Raw genomic sequence first — 17,531 nt, 5'->3', positions numbered from 1 at the left:
CATTTCAGGGACCTAATAGTCAAAAAATCCTTCCTTCTCATACACAGATCTGGATAGTCCCAAGGACCTGGAGGTCGTAGATCCTACTGAAACTGCTTTTACTGTACGTTGGAAGAGACCCTTGGCCAAAATTAACCGCTACCGCCTTACTTACGTCACCCCACTGGGGAAGAAGAATGAAATTGAGATTCCAGCTGATAGCACATCCTACATCCTCCGGTCACTAGATGCTGGGATGGAATACACCATCACCCTCGTGGCTGAAAAAGGCAGACTCAAGAGTAAGCCTTCAACTGTCACCGGTTCTACAGGTAGGTGAGATTCTTTGACCTCACTTATGTCCACTGGGAGATCTGTTGATTGTCCACTTTTCTCTGGAGCCAGTGTGAAGACGTTGGTCTCCTCTAAATGCTTCGAGAAGTAGGGAGATGCCTTCTCTAGCCTTGCCTGTGGAGATCCTCAACTATCTAGGTCATGGTTGTCCCAAAGGTAGACTTTTCTTTGTGTGCTTCTCAAATCTCGTTCCTCACCTTTGACGTCCTCCAGATGTGTAAGCAGCTACCTTCCAAATTTCTCCTTGCAAAAAAAATCCCAGCAATTGAAATCCCAAACATCTGGCTGGGAGAACCCTATTGAACGAGAGCGATTTTCTAAAGGATATTTCCGTAGTGACTTCCTCCATGGCAAACTGTTAAAATTGGTTGCAGCAATCAAATTCAGAAAGCACACACAGGTAACTGATTCAGCCGGGTTCGTTAACGTCTCTTTATATATAATATAACACTTAAGTCACATATATAATAGCAACAACGGGTTCTTCCAACATGGTAGATACAAGCAAACACGCAAGCAGGGGAGAGAAGAGTTTCCACTTTCAGTGGAAACTAATATTTGGGCTTTTGCGCAGACTCCAAAATAGATAGAGTGTAGTAGACCAACATTTTTTAAAATTTATTGAAAAGGCTTAAGATTTGGGGAATTGCACCTCATTTCATCAAATGCCTTCATCCTTGGTCAAATTCCACATCAGTTTAACTGCTCCACACCTGGGATGGAATCTTCCAAAGTTTGCATCACTCAATAAATCTTAGCTTGAAAACTGGTTCCTAGTTTCCTTCCAAGAAAGTAGAGTCAACATACCATAAAAACCGTACGGGTTGGGTTTTTTGGGGGGAGGGTGGGGAAATATGCTGTATTTTGGGGGCAAAATCAACCACATTCTGAACTAATCGGGCAACAGCCCATTGTCTGCGATATAAAATGTCAGACGCACACGATTGTGGGTTTAATCTTCAAACAAATAGTGAAATTATGCACCAAGAGGAAAAATTGGTCTCAAGTTTAGGAGTTTTCACAGTTGAAGGAGAAATAAGATCGAAGCTTTACTCTGTAGAGTTTAAGAGCTGTGTGCTAATATGCACATTTTTAGCATCTGGATGTTACTTTTTTCCCCACCCCCTCTCATATCGTGCGTTTGTGTTATATATTTCAGCAAATTAGGTATGTGTCTATGTAAAAAGTGATCATTGGAACGGGTGAAATTTGCATTAAAACACACCCACACCCACACCCACACACACACACACACACACACATTCACTTTTGGTGTCTGCAAACCCAAATTCAGTAATACGGGTAGTGTTAGATTCTCAATAACGAGTCTGAGGCGGCTGTCAGTCCAACAGGTTTTATTCTTCTAACAACTAGCTGACAGGAACACAACGCGGGCCGTCTGACAGCTATTTATACTTGCAGCTGTCAGACGGCTTAACCAATGAAATCTCGACAATTCTCCCGCCGGCTGGAGCCGCGCCTTGGCCAATCAGAGGGCTCCCTGAACGCCCTCTGCTGGCCAGGCTCGGCAGAACTCAACACCCCTTTCCCCCGGATAGCGCATGCGTAATCGTCGAGATAGCCTGGGCGTCTGCGCACGCGCTGGGAACGCCTAAGCGAAGATGGCGTTTCGTCCGAGGTGGAAGGAGTGTCCGCTCCGCCCCTATGACGACTCGCTGGAGGAACGGCTTCGGCGGGCCCAACCCCATGGAACGGATTCAACTGAACAGGTGAGTGAACCAGCGCACCGGGAGCGCGATGTGCGGAATCGGAGACAGGATTTTGTACAGAGTCGGGCCGGCAGGCGGCGTTGTCAGGGCCTGGTTGTGGTAGTCCGCGGTTTGCGTGCGTTGGATCTTCTGCCGGTCGCCTCCGTAACAAGTCTAAATGCCGCCGCCAAGATCTCCCATCGTGGAGGAGGACCCTGTAAGAACAGGGCCCTGTTACTTCGGTGACTCTTCCCGGTACCCACTTTGGCTCCCCTGCGAAATTGCGGGCGAAAACCTCCTCCCCCACCAGAAAGGCCCTTGGGGGGGTAGAGGGGGTGAAGGAAGGAATGGAAAAAAGAGGATTAAGACGGTCTAAGGTAGAGCGGAGGCGGCGGCCCATGAGTAATTCAGAGGGAGCTTTGCCCGTGGAGGAGGAAGGGGTGGTGTGTTGGGAACGAAGGTATGTCTGGATGCGCTCGGGCCATGGGAGGGCGGACATGCGGGCAAACGCATCCTTAGCCGAGCGTACGGCCCTTTCTGCCAGACCATTGCTGGCAGGGTGATGTGGAGAAACGGGGGCATGGCGTATGCCGAGAGAGGTTAGGAAGGCAAGAAATTCAGAGGAAGAGAATTGTGGCCCGTTATCCGAAACTATGACATCGGGCAGGCCGTGAGTAGTGAAAAGGGCATTGAGAACGCGGATGGTGGACCTGGAGGTGGTGCTGGTCATTGGGAAGAGTTCGACCCATTTCGACCAGGCATCCACTATGAGTAGGAATGAGTGACCTTCAAGAGGACCCATGAAGTCGATGTGCAAACGACTCCATGGGCCCATAGGTGGTTCCCATTCGCGGGGTGGCGAGGTAGGAGGGGCAGCCTGGACACCCTGGCAGGCCGAGCAGCGCTGGACATAGGAAGTGATGTCTGCATCCATGGATGGCCACCAGACATAGCCGCGGCCAAGAGCCTTCATGCGGACTATGCCGGGGTGGCCGTCATGGAGGCGAGACAGCACTACGCTGCGCAGGGAGGAAGGGATGACCACTCGGGAGCCCCACAGCAGGCAGTCCTGCATGATGGAGAGCTCCAAACGTCGGCGAAAGAAGGGCAGTAAGAGTGGGTCACGAGAGCCGGCTGCCCATCCTCGAGATACGGCGGCCATAGTGCGTTGTATTAACGGATCAGCGCGGGACGCCTGAGCTATGTCCGTGACGGACACAGGCAAGGTGAGATCAGCAATGAGGGAGATAGAGTGCGTCGGGGCCGGATCTTCCAATGGAAGAGGCAAGGGGCAGCGGCTCAAGGCGTCCGCATGGGCAATGTGCCCGCCGGGCTTATAGGAAAGGGAGTAGGAGTATGCGGAGAGGAATTCTAACCAGCGGGACATGCGAGGTGATAGGATTGGGGGAGTTGGGCGGTCCCTAGTTGACAGTGATTGCAGGCGGTCGATGGCGTGATCCACTTCAGTTTGGAACGAGGAAGCTGTAGATGGAGCATAGGCTGAGGCATTAGCCGCATAGGAAGAGGGCGGCAGATAGGCAGATGGAGGTAGGTGGCTGAGGTGGCTGAAATCCGGCGTGGATTGGTCAGCCATTTCGTAAGCCCTGGCATCGTCGACTGCAATTTTTAGGGTGAGCTCAGGGCGAGCCAGGATCCGTCTATGCAGTTTGACGTCGCGGAGGCCGTAAATAAATTGCTCTAGCAGAGCATCGTCGAGATCGCTGAATTCACAATGTATAGCCTCCGCACGGAGGGCTGCTATATACTGAGCGATGGTTTGTCCGTCCTTTTGGATGCAGCGACGGAAGTATTGACGGCGGGCAAAACGAGATGGGGCGGGCTCGTAATGGTGTTTGAGGCGGAGAATCAGCTCGTCCCACGGCAGTGCGTGGGCAGGATCCGGGGAAGCTAGAGCCCGGGCTGTGGCAAACATTTCTGGCCCGCAATAGTTCAAGAAGATTCCTCTCTTCCGTTCCATGGATAGGCTAGTGAGGTCGTGGGCGATGAGGAAGCATTCAAATCGTTCGAGAAAAGCTTCCCATGCCTCAGCCTCAGGGCGGAACGGGGAGAAAACGGCGTTGGAAGCCATTGGTGGCACCGTGTGAGGGTCCGTGTTGTCGCCCGTCCTCGTCGCCAGTGTTAGATTCTCAATAACGAGTCTGAGGCGGCTGTCAGTCCAACAGGTTTTATTCTTCTAACAACTAGCTGACAGGAACACAACGCGGGCCGTCTGACAGCTATTTATACTTGCAGCTGTCAGACGGCTTAACCAATGAAATCTCGACAATTCTCCCGCCGGCTGGAGCCGCGCCTTGGCCAATCAGAGGGCTCCCTGAACGCCCTCTGCTGGCCAGGCTCGGCAGAACTCAACAGGTAGCCCTCAACTTATGACCACAACTGAGCCCAAAATGGATGTTGCTAAGTAAGAAATCTGTCCAGGGAAATTTTGCCCCGTTTTACGATTTTTCTTCGCCACCTTTGTTGAGTGGAATCACTGCGGTTGTCAAATTAGTCACACGGTTGTGAAGTGAAGCTGGCTACCCGAAGGGTGCCACCTGACCACGGGACACTGCAACCGTCGTATATGTGAGTCAGTTGCCCGGGGTCCTGACCACGGGGATTCTGCAGCGGTCCTAAGCGTGAAACATTTATGACTGACTCCCTTCTTTCAGTGGTATTGTAATTTGGAATAGTCAGGACTCTCTGTACTGCTTTGTCCCCTTGAAAATTAGCACACACACACAACGTCCAAATTAGTCCTAAATTTTCAATCCAGTCTTCCAGAATCAGAATCGGAATAGAGCTGGAAGGGACCTTGGAGGTCTTCTAGTCCAGCCCCCCTGCTCAAGCAGGAGACCTTGTACCATTTCAGACACGTAGCTGTCCAAATCTCTTCTTCAAAACCTCCAGTTCTCAACTTCTAGTGGCAAGCTGTTCCACTGGTTAATTGTCCCCACTCTTAGGAAATTTCTCCTTAATTCCAGATTGATTCTCTCCTTGATTCGTTTCCAGTGTTTCTTCTCTGGGTCCTACAGAGCATCAAGAAGGAAATGTTTCCTTTAATGGCTTTCCCAGACCCAAATCCAAAACAGTCTATTCCATTACCAAAAAAAAACCCCAGATGAAAGAAAGATTTGGATGCGTGCAGGAGGTTTATAGCCAAGGGGAAAGTTTGGAAGAGAAAACATACAAGCTTTTATAACCACACACCTAGAGAGCTGTCAGAGTGGGATACGTGTCCCTTATTTTCCATTGCCTTTTCACCCCAAACATGTCGTTTTTAGGGGAAGTAGATCCAACTTATTATTATTTTTAAATGGGCACAAACTTTTTAAAAGCTTGCTTGGTTTCCAGATGGGAAAGCAGAAGAGAGATGTGTTGCAGATTGTTCTAATCTTTACAGAAGGATGTGTTTCTACACACACACACACACACAGAGAGAGAGAGAGAGAGAGAGAGAGAGAGAGAGAGAGAGAGAGAGAGAGAGAGAGAGAGAGAGAGAGAGAGAGAGAGAGAGAGAGAGAGAGAGAGAAGAATTTGAAGGCCAACTGTAGATGAGCTTTCTTTTTTTTATTTCCATGATCTAAACCTCAGCTCAATCTACTTTCTCCTCCTCCTCTTCTTTTCTTCTTCTTCTTCTTCTTCTTCTTCTTCTTCTTCTTCTTCTTCTTCTTCTTCTTCTTCTTCTTCTTCTTCTCCTCCTCCTCCTCCTCCTCCTCCTCCGCCTCCGCCTCCTCCTCTTCTCCTCCTCGTCCTGCTTCTGCTTCTTCTGCTTCTCCTCCTCCTCCTCCTCCTCCCTCTCTTTCTCCTCCTCCTTCTCCTTCTCCTCCTCCTCTTGCTTCTTCTGCTTCTCCTTCTCCTCCTCCTCCTGCTTCTGCTTCTCCTCCTCCTCCCTCTCTTTCTCCTCCTCCTCCTCCTCCTCTTGCTTCTTCTGCTTCTCCTCCTCCTCTCCTCCTGCTTCTGCTTCTTCTGCTTCTCCTCCTCTTCTACTTCTCCTCCTCCTCCTTCTGTTTCTCCTCCTCCTCCTCCTCCTCCTTCTCAAGGAATTAGCAAACAAGCAATTGGATTACATTGCTTATCATGTCAAATGGTTTCTTATAGAATAGAACAGAACAGAATAACCGAGTTGGAAGATACCTTGGAGGTCTTCTAGTCCGACCCTCTGCTTAGGGAGGAAACCCTACACCTCTTCTCCTCCTCCTCCACTTCTTCCTCCTCCTCTTCCCTCCTCTTTCCTCCTCCTCCTCTTCCCTCCTCCTCCTCTTGTATGCCAGATAGCCTATCCTGGGCCTCCTAGAGTAACCTGCTGCTCTCTATATATATTCTCCCAACATCTGGATAAAACCAATAGGCGTCTGCTGATCTATCTGGCTCCTTTACATAAGGCAGGAAGGGCCCATTCCTTCCTTAGACGTAAGATAAAAACCATTTTTCTGGCTAGATCTGCACAGCCAGCGATCAAGCAGACGGGGAAATGAAAAACATTCATGCTTCCGAGATAAATCCCTAGGGGTAGAATGAATGTTAGAGAATGTGTCCATCCGTTCTTGGCACAGCCTCATTATTACAATTCCATAACCCCTTTGAACGAGCAAGTCCTGCATGGTTAAACGGCCGACCCACAGCAGTGGGGGAAAGTGCTCCCAAAGCAGAAGTCAGCTGGCAGGAATAGCTAACACCTTAGGAGACAGGCTCAAGATCTAGATGGATCTTGCCAGACTTGGACACTGGGTCCTAGCTAACAAAATGAAATTCAAGGAAGAGAAAAGCCAAGTCCTACACTTAGGCAAGAAAAACTAAAAGGACACATAGAGACTGGGTGAAACCAGGCTTAATAGCAGTGACTGTGAGAGGGATCTTGGAGTCTTAGTGGACAACCAGCTAAATAGGAACCAGAAGTGTGCAGTGGCAATCAAAAACAAGCCAATGCAATCCTAAGTTGCATGAACAGAGGGATACAATCAAGATCAAGGGAGGTGCTAATACCACTCTATCAAGCCCTAGTAAGACCACACCTAGAGTACTGCATCCAGTTTTGGTCACCACACTATAGAAAGATGTTGAGACTGTAGAAAAAGTACAGAGAAGAGCAACTAGGATGATGAGGGGACTGGAGACTAAACCATATGAAGAACAGTTTCAGGAACTGGGTATGGCTAGTCTAGTGAAGAGAAGGACCAGGGGAGACAGGATAGCAGCCTTCCAATATTTGAGGGGCTGCCACAGAGAGGGGGAGGTCAAGCTATTTTCCAAATCCCCTGAAGGCCAAGACAAGGAATAACAGATGGAAATTGAACAAGGAGAGATTCAACTTAGAAATAAGGAGAACATTCCTGACAGGGAGAACAATCAACCCATGGAACAGAAGTTGCCTTCAGAAGTTGTGGAAGCTTCATCACTTGAGACTTTCAAGAAGAGATTGAACTGCCATTTGCCAGAAACGGTGTAGGATCTCCTGCTTGAGCAGGGGGCTGGACGAGATGACCTACAAGGTCCCTTCTAACTCTGTTAATCTATCTATCTAAACCCCCAAAGACCTCAATGAAGTGCTTGTAAAAATAGACTTTGGCAGAAGCCAAATCCTCCCGATGGCTTTATCAATGCCGTAACTGAATATCAGGTGTATGTTCACCTTCTCGTCCACGTTGCCAAGGAGTCGTGAGGAAACTTGATTCTCTCTCGGACGCGGCCTTGTCCTTCTGAACGGGGTTTATAAATAGGTAACCGGTGACAAGCCGAAAGGGTCAATCGTTCATTACTTATATCCGTAGAGTTGATCATCCAGTTGATTTCTTTGTCCTCCCTTTAGAAGATGAGCCTGAACTGGGCAATTTATCAATCGGAAAAGTCTTCTGGGATGGATTCTACCTCACCTGGACAGCAGCTGATGGGGCCTATGAGAGTTTTGTCCTACAGGTGCGGGAGTCCAACCAACCAGAAGATACACGGACTCTTACCCTTCCGGGGACTCAACGGTCGATAAATCTCTCCGGACTCTCGCCAAGCACTCTTTACACAATCACCATCTATGGGATAACTCAAGGCTACCAAACAAAACCCATTTTTGTTGAATCTACCACAGGTATCCTTTCTCCTTTTCTTCTTCCAGTTCACCCTCCCGCCTTTCTCTCTTCAGTTTTTTTTTTTCCTTCTAGAAAAATCCACGTCCACGTTCAATCCTCCACCAGAATTTCCACTGCTCTCACAATCTTGGATTGACAACGGCAAGACTATCCAGTCCTGGTGCATATAAATACACACACACACACACACAAGTTTCCAACAATTTTAAGGTTGCATCTCATGGCAATTTTTTTGCATCTAGCCAAAGCTTGCTTGTGGGGCAAAGAAAAGATATGAACCAGGTTGGATTAAAATCAGTGGCTTTTAAAAAAACAACAACACACACACCCCAAAATCAGATTTTTAAATTTTAAATAGGATTTTTTTTTTTATTTTTATCAAACTGATTTTAATGAAATGCTTTTGGAGCAAAAAAAAAGTCTATCTAAAGATTTTTTTTAGTTAAGATACATTCATAATTTAGTTTATTCAGCACGAAAATGGCGCTTACCGTATTTTTCGAAGTATAAGACGCACCTTTCTCCCTCAAAAAAGAGGCTGAAAATCTGGGTGTGTCTTATACACTGAATACAGCATTTTTTGGCCACCCGAAACCCCCCCCCCCTTCATCAAAATGGCCGTGCAGAGCCTTTAGGAGGCTTCCTGAGTGCTCCTGGGGGCTGGGGAGGGCAGAAACAAGTGAAAAATGGGGCCATTTTTTGCTCATTGGGGGGGGGCAGCTCCCAGGAGCTCTCTATAAGCCTCTTAAAGGCTATGCAGCCCTTTTTTGGCTCTTTGGCTTTGAAATGGAGATGAGCACCGCCCCCTAGAGTCGGGAACGACTAGCACGTATGTGCGAGAGGAACCTTTACCTTTTATCTATCCTCCATATGAACGATGCAAAGGTTCCATGGTTCAGCTTTATGGCTGAATGGGGAGTTGAGTCGAATTCCTCCACGTCACGTTGCCCTTCTTTGATTTACATTTTTCAGAATTGGTATTAGAAAAGTAAAAAGTTTGCCATTGAGATGACCTTGAATATCCTTTCTTTTTTGCTTCTAACTTTTGAAGATGCTAGCCTGGTCTTAAAGCTTCAGCTCCGCTTACCCTGCTTTCTGCAATCAATGGATTTTGGGTTCTGTTTTCCCTTCTGTTTCTTTTATTATTCACTCCTGAGACCCTCTTGCGTCATTTAACATGCAGCAATAATCCTGGGATGGAGATATAAAGTCTGCAAAACGACATCTATTGCAAAACACATCAAGAAGTAACCCTCCTTCCATTCTTTTGCATGTGATTTTTGCATTCCTTTGTCTGCCTTCTTTCCTCTCTGGGAGACAAGCGAAAAACTGTACTTCTGCCATGAAGATGGAAGCTCACTTTCCTTCTGTCTTCCTGAAGGAAGCAAAAAATCTCTCCCCTTAGTAACCGTTCTGTTCTTCTCAGCCTGCCATTGAGCTCTGGTGGCGCAGTGGTGAAATTGCCGTATTGCAGGCCAACTCTGCCCACACCCAGTTCGATCTTAATTGGGACTCAAGGTTGACTCAGCCTTCCATCCTTCTGAGTTGGTAAAATGAGGACCCAGATTGTTGGGGAAAATATGCTGACTGTGTAAACTGCTTAGAGAAGGATGTAAAACGCTGTGAAGCGGTATATAAGTCTAAGTGCTATTGCTATTGCCCTTCCTTCCTTCCTTCCTTCCTTCCTTCCTTCCTTCCTTCCTTCCTTCTTCCTTCCTTCCTTTCCAGTGGTTAGAATGCAGTATTGCAGGCTGACTCTGCCCACTGCCAGGAGTTCGATCCTGGCTGGCTCCAGGTTGACTCAGCCTTCCATCTTTCCGAGGTGGGTAAAATGAGGGGCAAGAGGCTGACTCTGTAAACTGCTTAGAGAGGGCTGTAAAAGCACTGTGAAGCAGTATATAACTGCTATGGCTATTGTTATTCCTTCCTTCCTTCCTTTCTTCCTTCTTTCCTTCCTCCTTCCTATCTTTTCCTCCCATCTTTTCCTCCTTCCTTCCTTCCTTTCCTTCCTTCCTTCTTTCCTTCTTTCCTCCTTCCATCTTTTCCTCCCATCTTTTCCTCCTTCCTTCCTTCCTTCCTTCCTTTCCTTCCTTCCTTCTTTCCTTCTTTCCTCCTTCCCTCCCATCTTTTCCTCCTTCCTTCCTCCTTCGTAACTTACTTACTTACTTACATGTGGTGCAATGGGTGGAATGCAGCATTGCAGGCTAAACTCTGCTCACTGCCAGGAGTTCGATTTTGACCAGCTCAAGGTCAACTCAGCCTTCCATCCTTCCAAGGTGGTTAAAACGAGGAGCCAAATTGTTGGGGGGCAAGAGGCTGACTCTGTAAACCTCTCAGAGAATGCCATAAAGCACTATGGAGTGCTATAAAGGTAGTCCTTGACTTAAGACCAAGGGCTACCTGTATAAGTGCTATTGTTATTCTGCTCGAAAGCCGATCTATGCTTGCATTTCTCTCTTGGACACCCCTTGAAATCACAAGCTGCCACACACACCCCTTCTTTAACCTTGGAACGATCCAACTCTTCTTCCTTTCCAAGCCCAAGAAAGGAGATGTGCAACGTCAGCCCTTTTTCCTTCCTAACATGCATTTAAGCTTGGCATGGTCAGCTTTCTTGGCTTTGAGGCTTGTTTGAGGTCCTCCTCCACCACGCGAACAAGGGACGTCGGCATTAAACAAACCTTCTACAGGTATCAAGTGCTCCTTTAAAAAAATCACCCCAAATGTTGTTTATTTTCCCCAGGAATGAAACCCGAAGTTGGGAACCTGACCATTTGGGGCGTGACCCCAGAAAGCTTCAACCTCTCCTGGACAACCGCCAAAGGCCACTTTGAGCTCTTTACCCTTGAAATCATTGATTCTAACAGGTTGCTAGAACCCATGGAGTACAACATTTCGGGCAGTTTAAGGACTGCCCATATCTCAGGGCTTCCCCCTCAAACCAGTTTCAAGATCTACCTCTACGGAGTCACTGGTGGCCTCCGCACTCAGGCAATAAGCACAACCGCCATAACAGGTACATTACAATCCGCCATAATTCACCATCCGTTTCTTAATTTTCGACCTTCTTTTGCAGCCTGGCCACTCCAACGTCCCGTCTTCTCCTTGACCTAGCCCAGGGATCAGCAACGTGTGGCTCTGGAGCCGCATGTGGGCTCTTCCATCCCTCTGCTGTGGCTCCCTGTCGTCGGTTGGCTCTATAGTTGATAGGGATTTTGGTTAGGACAGGTAGAGTAAAAAGGACGAGACTCTATGGTGGGGGAACTAGACTTCCGGTCAGCTGAGGAAAAAGGATGCCACACTAGGAGGAGACTCTATGGAAGGGAAGAGCTAAGGAACAGGGGTCGACTTGGGAGTAAGGCCACAGGTGGAGGATGAATGCGCCCCCCCCCCAGAGGAAATAAAAGAGGAGCGAAAGGGGAGTGGAGTTTGCAGGAGACCATTAGTTCGCTTAATTGGTTTGTTACTCTCTGAGACTCCTGGCCAAGTTCTGCAGAGATCGGCCTGGCAGCTCTCCAAGCTAGATAAGGTCTGTGACTGTAAATCCTCCCTCGAAAGACTTTGCTGGATGTGAAGGAGCAGAATTCACAGTCCATTAATAAAAGGGTTTTTTGTCGGGACAAGGAGTTTGCTTCAGGCTCTTGGGAAGCCTCAGGACACTTTCATGATATAAATTTATACTGTTATTTTTCCCCAGGAACTCAACGCTCCCCGGTTCCCCTCCTCCTCCCCGCCCCCTGTAAAGACATTTCTGAGTGTTGGGATGGAGAGAGAGAGGACAATTGGCCTAACTTTCCTCAGAGGAGATTCCATGGCTAAGGAGACTTCAAATGTAGACAAGAATATAACATCAGTAGAAGTTTCTGATTTCTCAGCTTCCCACTCTTCCTGAAGCCCTGTTCAGAGTTGCCATTACTAATATAAAATCAGGTGCAATTATCATGTTCAATCCCAAGGCCAGCTTGATGGGCAAACTCAACAGGGCCTTGACAATGCCAACGTTGTTTGTCATTTCCCACCACTTGCTTTTCCGGTGATCCCTTTTCCTTTTACGTGTAATCTTCTAAGATCCATCTCATCGAGTTCCTCTTTTTACTCGAGGAATCTAAAAAAAAATATATCTAGGGACCTTACCAGGCAAAACAGCCCCATCGCAATGCTTGCGTTCCTACAATTAAGGCCATGGAATGATGGAACTTTCCTTCTGTTATGGATGCTCTCGTTTCAACCAGCGTGCCTTTATGCTTCCGTTTCCTTTCTCTAGATACATATATCTAGAAGGATTATGTGCAACATAATGCCTACGACAATATATGTATCGATGTTTCTTCTACTTGGCACCTCGGTGGAATGTGCTCGGGATTTATACCCAACATCCCTTGTCCTACATCGACTGTCTCTTGATTTTCTTGCCGGTTGCTTGTCTTGCATCTCCACCTCGTGAAGCCTGGCTCTCCCCAAGATCTTGACTTCCTAGGAAATGGTTCTTTGCATGGGATGCCCTTTGCACTCTGCGTACGAACCAAAGAAGTGTAGAAAGTCTCTGCGTTTTCCATATTGCAACCTCTCCGGCCAAACCCTGCATGCATTTTTCCCCAAGTGCCTTCTCGGTCCGAGTGTACATTTGGATACCAGAACAGTATCCAGAACAGAAAAACAAAACAAAAACAAAATCTCCCTCTTCCTTAAGGCTTTCTCGTAAACCATCAAGTGGGATTGTGATGCAGATTCTGGGGAGATTCCAGACAATTTTTGCAGTCGTTGGTATCTCCGGGAGATTATCTTAAATCCGATTGCATGTCAGAATCTTGGAGGGCTACGGATTATGCCTGATCTGAATGCAAACGCATGCTTTTCAACAAAGCCATAAAGGGTATGAACTCTGAGAAAGCATTCTTCAAACAGCATGACCCTCTGATGGGAACATGTCTTCTATCTGCCTGCTCTTTCCCTTTTAAGGAAGCTAGCCATCTTGCTTCCATGGATCTTGAACGTTACGGCAGGAAACCTTCCCCTGCTGGCTTTTGCTGGTCACTTTCTGAAAACCGGAATGTCTTGCATGCCTCCTTAATTGAGGACACTCCAGCACTCTTCACCCAAAAGGGTTCACACACACATCTTCCTCGTAGTACAGAACCTTCCTTCCCATTGTCTCCTTCCCCCTGACCTTGGAGAGGAAAAGGTCTCTCTCCATAGGTCAACCAAACCTCTGAAGGTTCAAAATCACGTTTATATTGTGGCATGGTGGACCATGAAACCAGAATAACAGAACAACAGAGTTGGAAGGGACTTTGAGGGCCTTCTAGTCCAACCCTACTCAAGCAGGAGGCCCTAGACCATTTCAGACAAATCCCTTCTTAAATGCCTCCAGCGTTGGAGCACCCACAACTTCTGAAGGCAAGTTGATTGTCCTTGACATGGTCAATGTTCTTCTAAGCACTCCAGTGGACTCCTAACTGAACCTGGTTGATGACCAAAGCCCAACAGCAGATCCAAGGATGGCCTGTTGCAGTTCTGTTGGACACCTCCTCCATCGGCTTGTCAGCCGGATCTCCACCCATAATGGTTGTCTCTTTTTCACCCCCGCTTTTATGTCCCTTCTCTCTTCAGAACTCAAACTACAGTTGAGCACATTCACACGCACAAATGCTCGCTTGAGCGAGCTCTCCTGGACTACAAGAGAGGAAGCTTTTGCACACTTGACCGTCAATGTTAGAGGGCTCCGCCGATCTCAGGAGCCTCTGAAGTTGGCAATCTCAGAAGAGGTTCATGACACCTTCATCTCAGGCATGGTAGACTCTTTGGATTATAAGGTTCCCATTTAAGGCGCCACCACAGCTTGGGGCCCATCAGGATCCCCTCCTCTCTATGATACTGATAGGTATCCTTGCAACAAAAAGAAAAAGCATTGTTGGCTTTGTTTCGATTTGTTTTCCATTAGGCATTAACAGTCCCAGCACATTTGAGGGCCCTGAGATTCAGCGCCTAACAGGGGACATGGTGGCTCAGTAGCTAAGACGCTGAGCTTGTCAATCAGAAAGATTGGCAGTTTGGCGGTTCAAATCCCTAGCGTCGCATAACGGAGTGAGCTCCCGTGACTTGTCCCAGCTTCTGCCAACCTAACAGTTTGAAAGCAGGTTAAAAAATGCAAGTAGAAAAATAGGGACCACCTTTGGTGGGAAGGGAACAGCGTTCCGTGCGCCTTCAGCGTTGAGTCATGCCAGCCACATGACCACGGAGACGTCTTCGGACAGCGCTGGCTCTTCGGCTTTGAAATGAAGATGAGCACCACCCCCTAGAGTCGGGAACGACTAGCACAGATGTGCAAGGGGAACCTTTAACTTTAAGACTCATCTGTTGAGCTTAATGATACTATTAGAATTTTTTTTCATCATTTAATGACTCTGTAATCCCTTGTGGGGTGGAGTCTGGGCAACTGGATGGAGCTGAGCGTTTACTGGCCCGGTGCCCTTCCCTATCGCCAATGCGGAGTTCTGTTCATCATTTTCATTGTGCTCAGAGAGAGAAATATCAGCATCTACCTAGGATCGAACTCACAGCCTCCTGATTGTGAGGTGAAAGCTCCACCTCCAGGCCACCGCACCACTCTTGTGGTCCTATTAAAAATATTTGTAGCTTGGATGGTAGATGTTGATGATGGCTGGTTCTCTGAGCTTGTTGTATAGCTTCCGAACGTTTCGTCAGTGGGACTTCGGTGAAACAAAACGCTTCAACCGAAGTCTCACTGAGAACGTCACCCAACCTGGTGATGAAACGTTTGTTGTAGCCTGCTGGCATCCAGTGGAGCTGGCAGCAGAGTCAGACAGTGAGGAGGGTTGGGGAGGAACATGGGCCAGTCCTGGGGGCTGAGGAAAGCTCAGACGAGGGCTCTGCGTCGGAGGCAGAGAGGGAGCTAGACAGCAGTGAGGCAGAGGAACAACTGGAGCCTGTTCTCAGTGTGCGCATGCGCAGAGCTGCCAGAAGACAAGAACAACTAAGAAAGCAGGGTCGACTTAAGAGTAAAGCCACACCTAGGAGGTGATTGGCCCCTCCCATAGGGAACAAAAGAGGAGCGAAAGGGGAGGGGGCTGTTGCAGGAAACAATTCATTCCTTTGGTCGTTTCAAGAGAGGAAAGTTCTGTTTTTGACTATAAGAGACTCTTTGCCAAGTTTTGCCTTGCCCTGAGTTTGGAAACTTAGTTATCTGGCAGCTCTCCAAGCGAGATAAGGTTCGTGTGGATAAACATTCCTCTGAAAGACTGCTTGCCAAGCCTTGTCGACTGCCAATGAAAGGAATTCACAGTCGTGTCAATAAAAGGGGGACCAAGACTCTGCTTCTTGCTTGTTGAGGAAGCCAACATTCAGAAACTAAACAACAAACTCACAGAACAAGCTACTACGACCATTAACGATCCTGGAATTTCATGGCAGCCCTTGTGAGATATGCTTACTCCGGCTACCAAATGTACTCATTTTGGAATTTGCTCCATCTATTCCATAATTATAATGTCCTCATCTGGGTTAACACAATGTGCTCCCCAAAGCCCAGCCCAAAATAACACAAACCCAACTCTTGCGTACAGCCGCCACACCGGACTCCTTCTAATTACAGTCAGTGAGTTCAAGGGAGGTTGTGCTGTTTCCCACACTGGGCAACCCACAAATATAACGAGGGACATGCACAACCCAAAGTGAATCCCCCAGCCTGGGCATTGCATGCCATTACTTTTAATTGACCCCTTCTTTTGGTGGTGGTGGGGAGACCTGTGGTTTGTATCCAATGCCCCCCCCCCCCGCACAACTTGGTCTAACTCAGTCCTTCTTATCCCTTCTCCCCTTCCGCAGAAGTGTTGCCCTCCCTGGAAAACCTCACGGTTTCCAGGATTAATCCGTACGGTTTTACGGTATCCTGGATGGCATCAGAGGATGCTTTTGAAAGCTTTCTGGTCATCGTGGTGGACTCTGGCAAACTGTTAGATCCTCAGGAGTTCCTCCTCCCTGGAAGCCAGCGCCAATTAACCCTTACGGGTCTCATAACAGGCATTGGGTACGAAGTCCTTCTTTATGGCTTGGTCCATGGCCGTCAAACAAGACCCTTAAACATTGTTGCCTTAACAGGTATTTTTATTTATGAATCATGAAACTGGAATGCCCGTCTCTTCTCACCATTGTCTTCCTCCTCTGGAAGGTCTTTTGTGTCTTCTCCATTCCCCATGGAACCATGCCTTCCCTTACTGACCCTTTCACTAATATGCCTCCTTTGTCACCCTAACCCTTCCTGTCTCGCAATGGACCAACATCTTAAAAAGCAACAGAAGGTGGAGTTGCGTCAAATCATTCATAGAGCATCGAATAGTAGAGTTGGAAGGGACTTTGGAGGTCTTCTAGTCCAACCCTTGGCTTAAGCAGAAGATCCCATTCCATTTCAGATGAATAATTGTCCAGTCTCTTGAAAGCCTCCAGGGATGGAGCCCACACAACATCTGAAGGCAGTTTGTTTCGTTGTTCCTTTCAGATATCTTTGCCATCCTAGCCAAAGTCCTATTTTATCAGTCCTTGGGCTTAATATCTCAACTCCGTCTTTGAAAAAGCAATGTCTATAAAAGTAGGTTAGGAAAATGATATAATCCAGAACAGTTTAGGTTAGCTGCTAAACTTCTCTACCATTGTATTAGCTAGCTGGCTAAACATGGGGACCCACTTCCAAAATTCAGTAGTCCATCTTCTAAAACCACATCGGGATCTATCATCGTGTCCTCTTCATTTAGCGTCATCGTTTCCAACATAAAGGCAAGCTCGCTATCATCTAAAGTTGAACATCATCATACACCTTAACTTGTGTGTTGCAGAAGGTGTCAGCTCTTGACCGACCTTGGTTTGAAAGAAGAATTTACTTTTGGACAGCTTCATCATCCCATCTCAACTTTGTCTAGTTTAGCATTGACCTCTCTGATCTTCAGCCGTTCTTCTATCACAAAGCAAGCAACTTAAAGACTTAGTGTGGAATCTTGGATGCTCTGTTACTGAACCTCAATCCTACAGCGTATTCTAACTATCTTTCTCAAAGTTAAACCCTCTACGTGATCTCTCCTACTCCCCATCTTCTCATTCCTGATGGAGCTAAATAGGATCAGGTGGAGCCTAGCTGACGACATGCATAAGAATTCACGGCTTCCTTAAGTACAAGCTTCAAACTCTCCATACACTTTTAGAAATGATTAGTATAGATAGTCTTTGACTTACACCGTTCATTTAGGGACCGTTGGAAGTTACAACAGCACTGAAAAGGGGCTTGGAAGGGACCTTGGAGGTCATGCAGTCCAACACCCTGCTCAAGCAGGAGACCCTATGCCATTTCAGACAAAGAGTTTCCCAGTCTCTCGTTAAAAGCCTCCAGTGAGGGAGC

At 47.6% G+C, this 17,531-nt stretch overlaps 1 protein-coding gene across 4 annotated transcripts in view; it reads left to right on the top strand.

The window, feature by feature from the left end:
• Positions 1-17,531, top strand: part of TNC (tenascin C) — a 62,348-nt gene that overhangs the window by 27,182 nt on the left and 17,635 nt on the right. For 2 of the 4 annotated variants that reach the window (XM_081967196.1, XM_081967195.1), the window contains exon 10: positions 48-311. In XM_081967196.1, coding sequence (XP_081823322.1) covers positions 48-311 — 264 coding nt within the window. Of the gene's footprint in view, positions 1-47; positions 312-7,851; positions 8,125-10,868; positions 11,142-15,970; positions 16,244-17,531 lie in introns of all 4 variants that reach the window. The other 2 variants (XM_081967193.1, XM_081967194.1) reach the window with 2 other exon arrangements.

The sequence above is a fragment of the Natrix helvetica genome (assembly GCF_964273705.1).
Source record: "Natrix helvetica genome assembly, chromosome: 15".
Lineage (NCBI taxonomy): Eukaryota > Metazoa > Chordata > Lepidosauria > Squamata > Natricidae > Natrix > Natrix helvetica.
The sequence above is the reverse complement of the archived record's forward strand: the minus strand, read 5'-3'. Positions and strand labels throughout refer to the sequence as shown.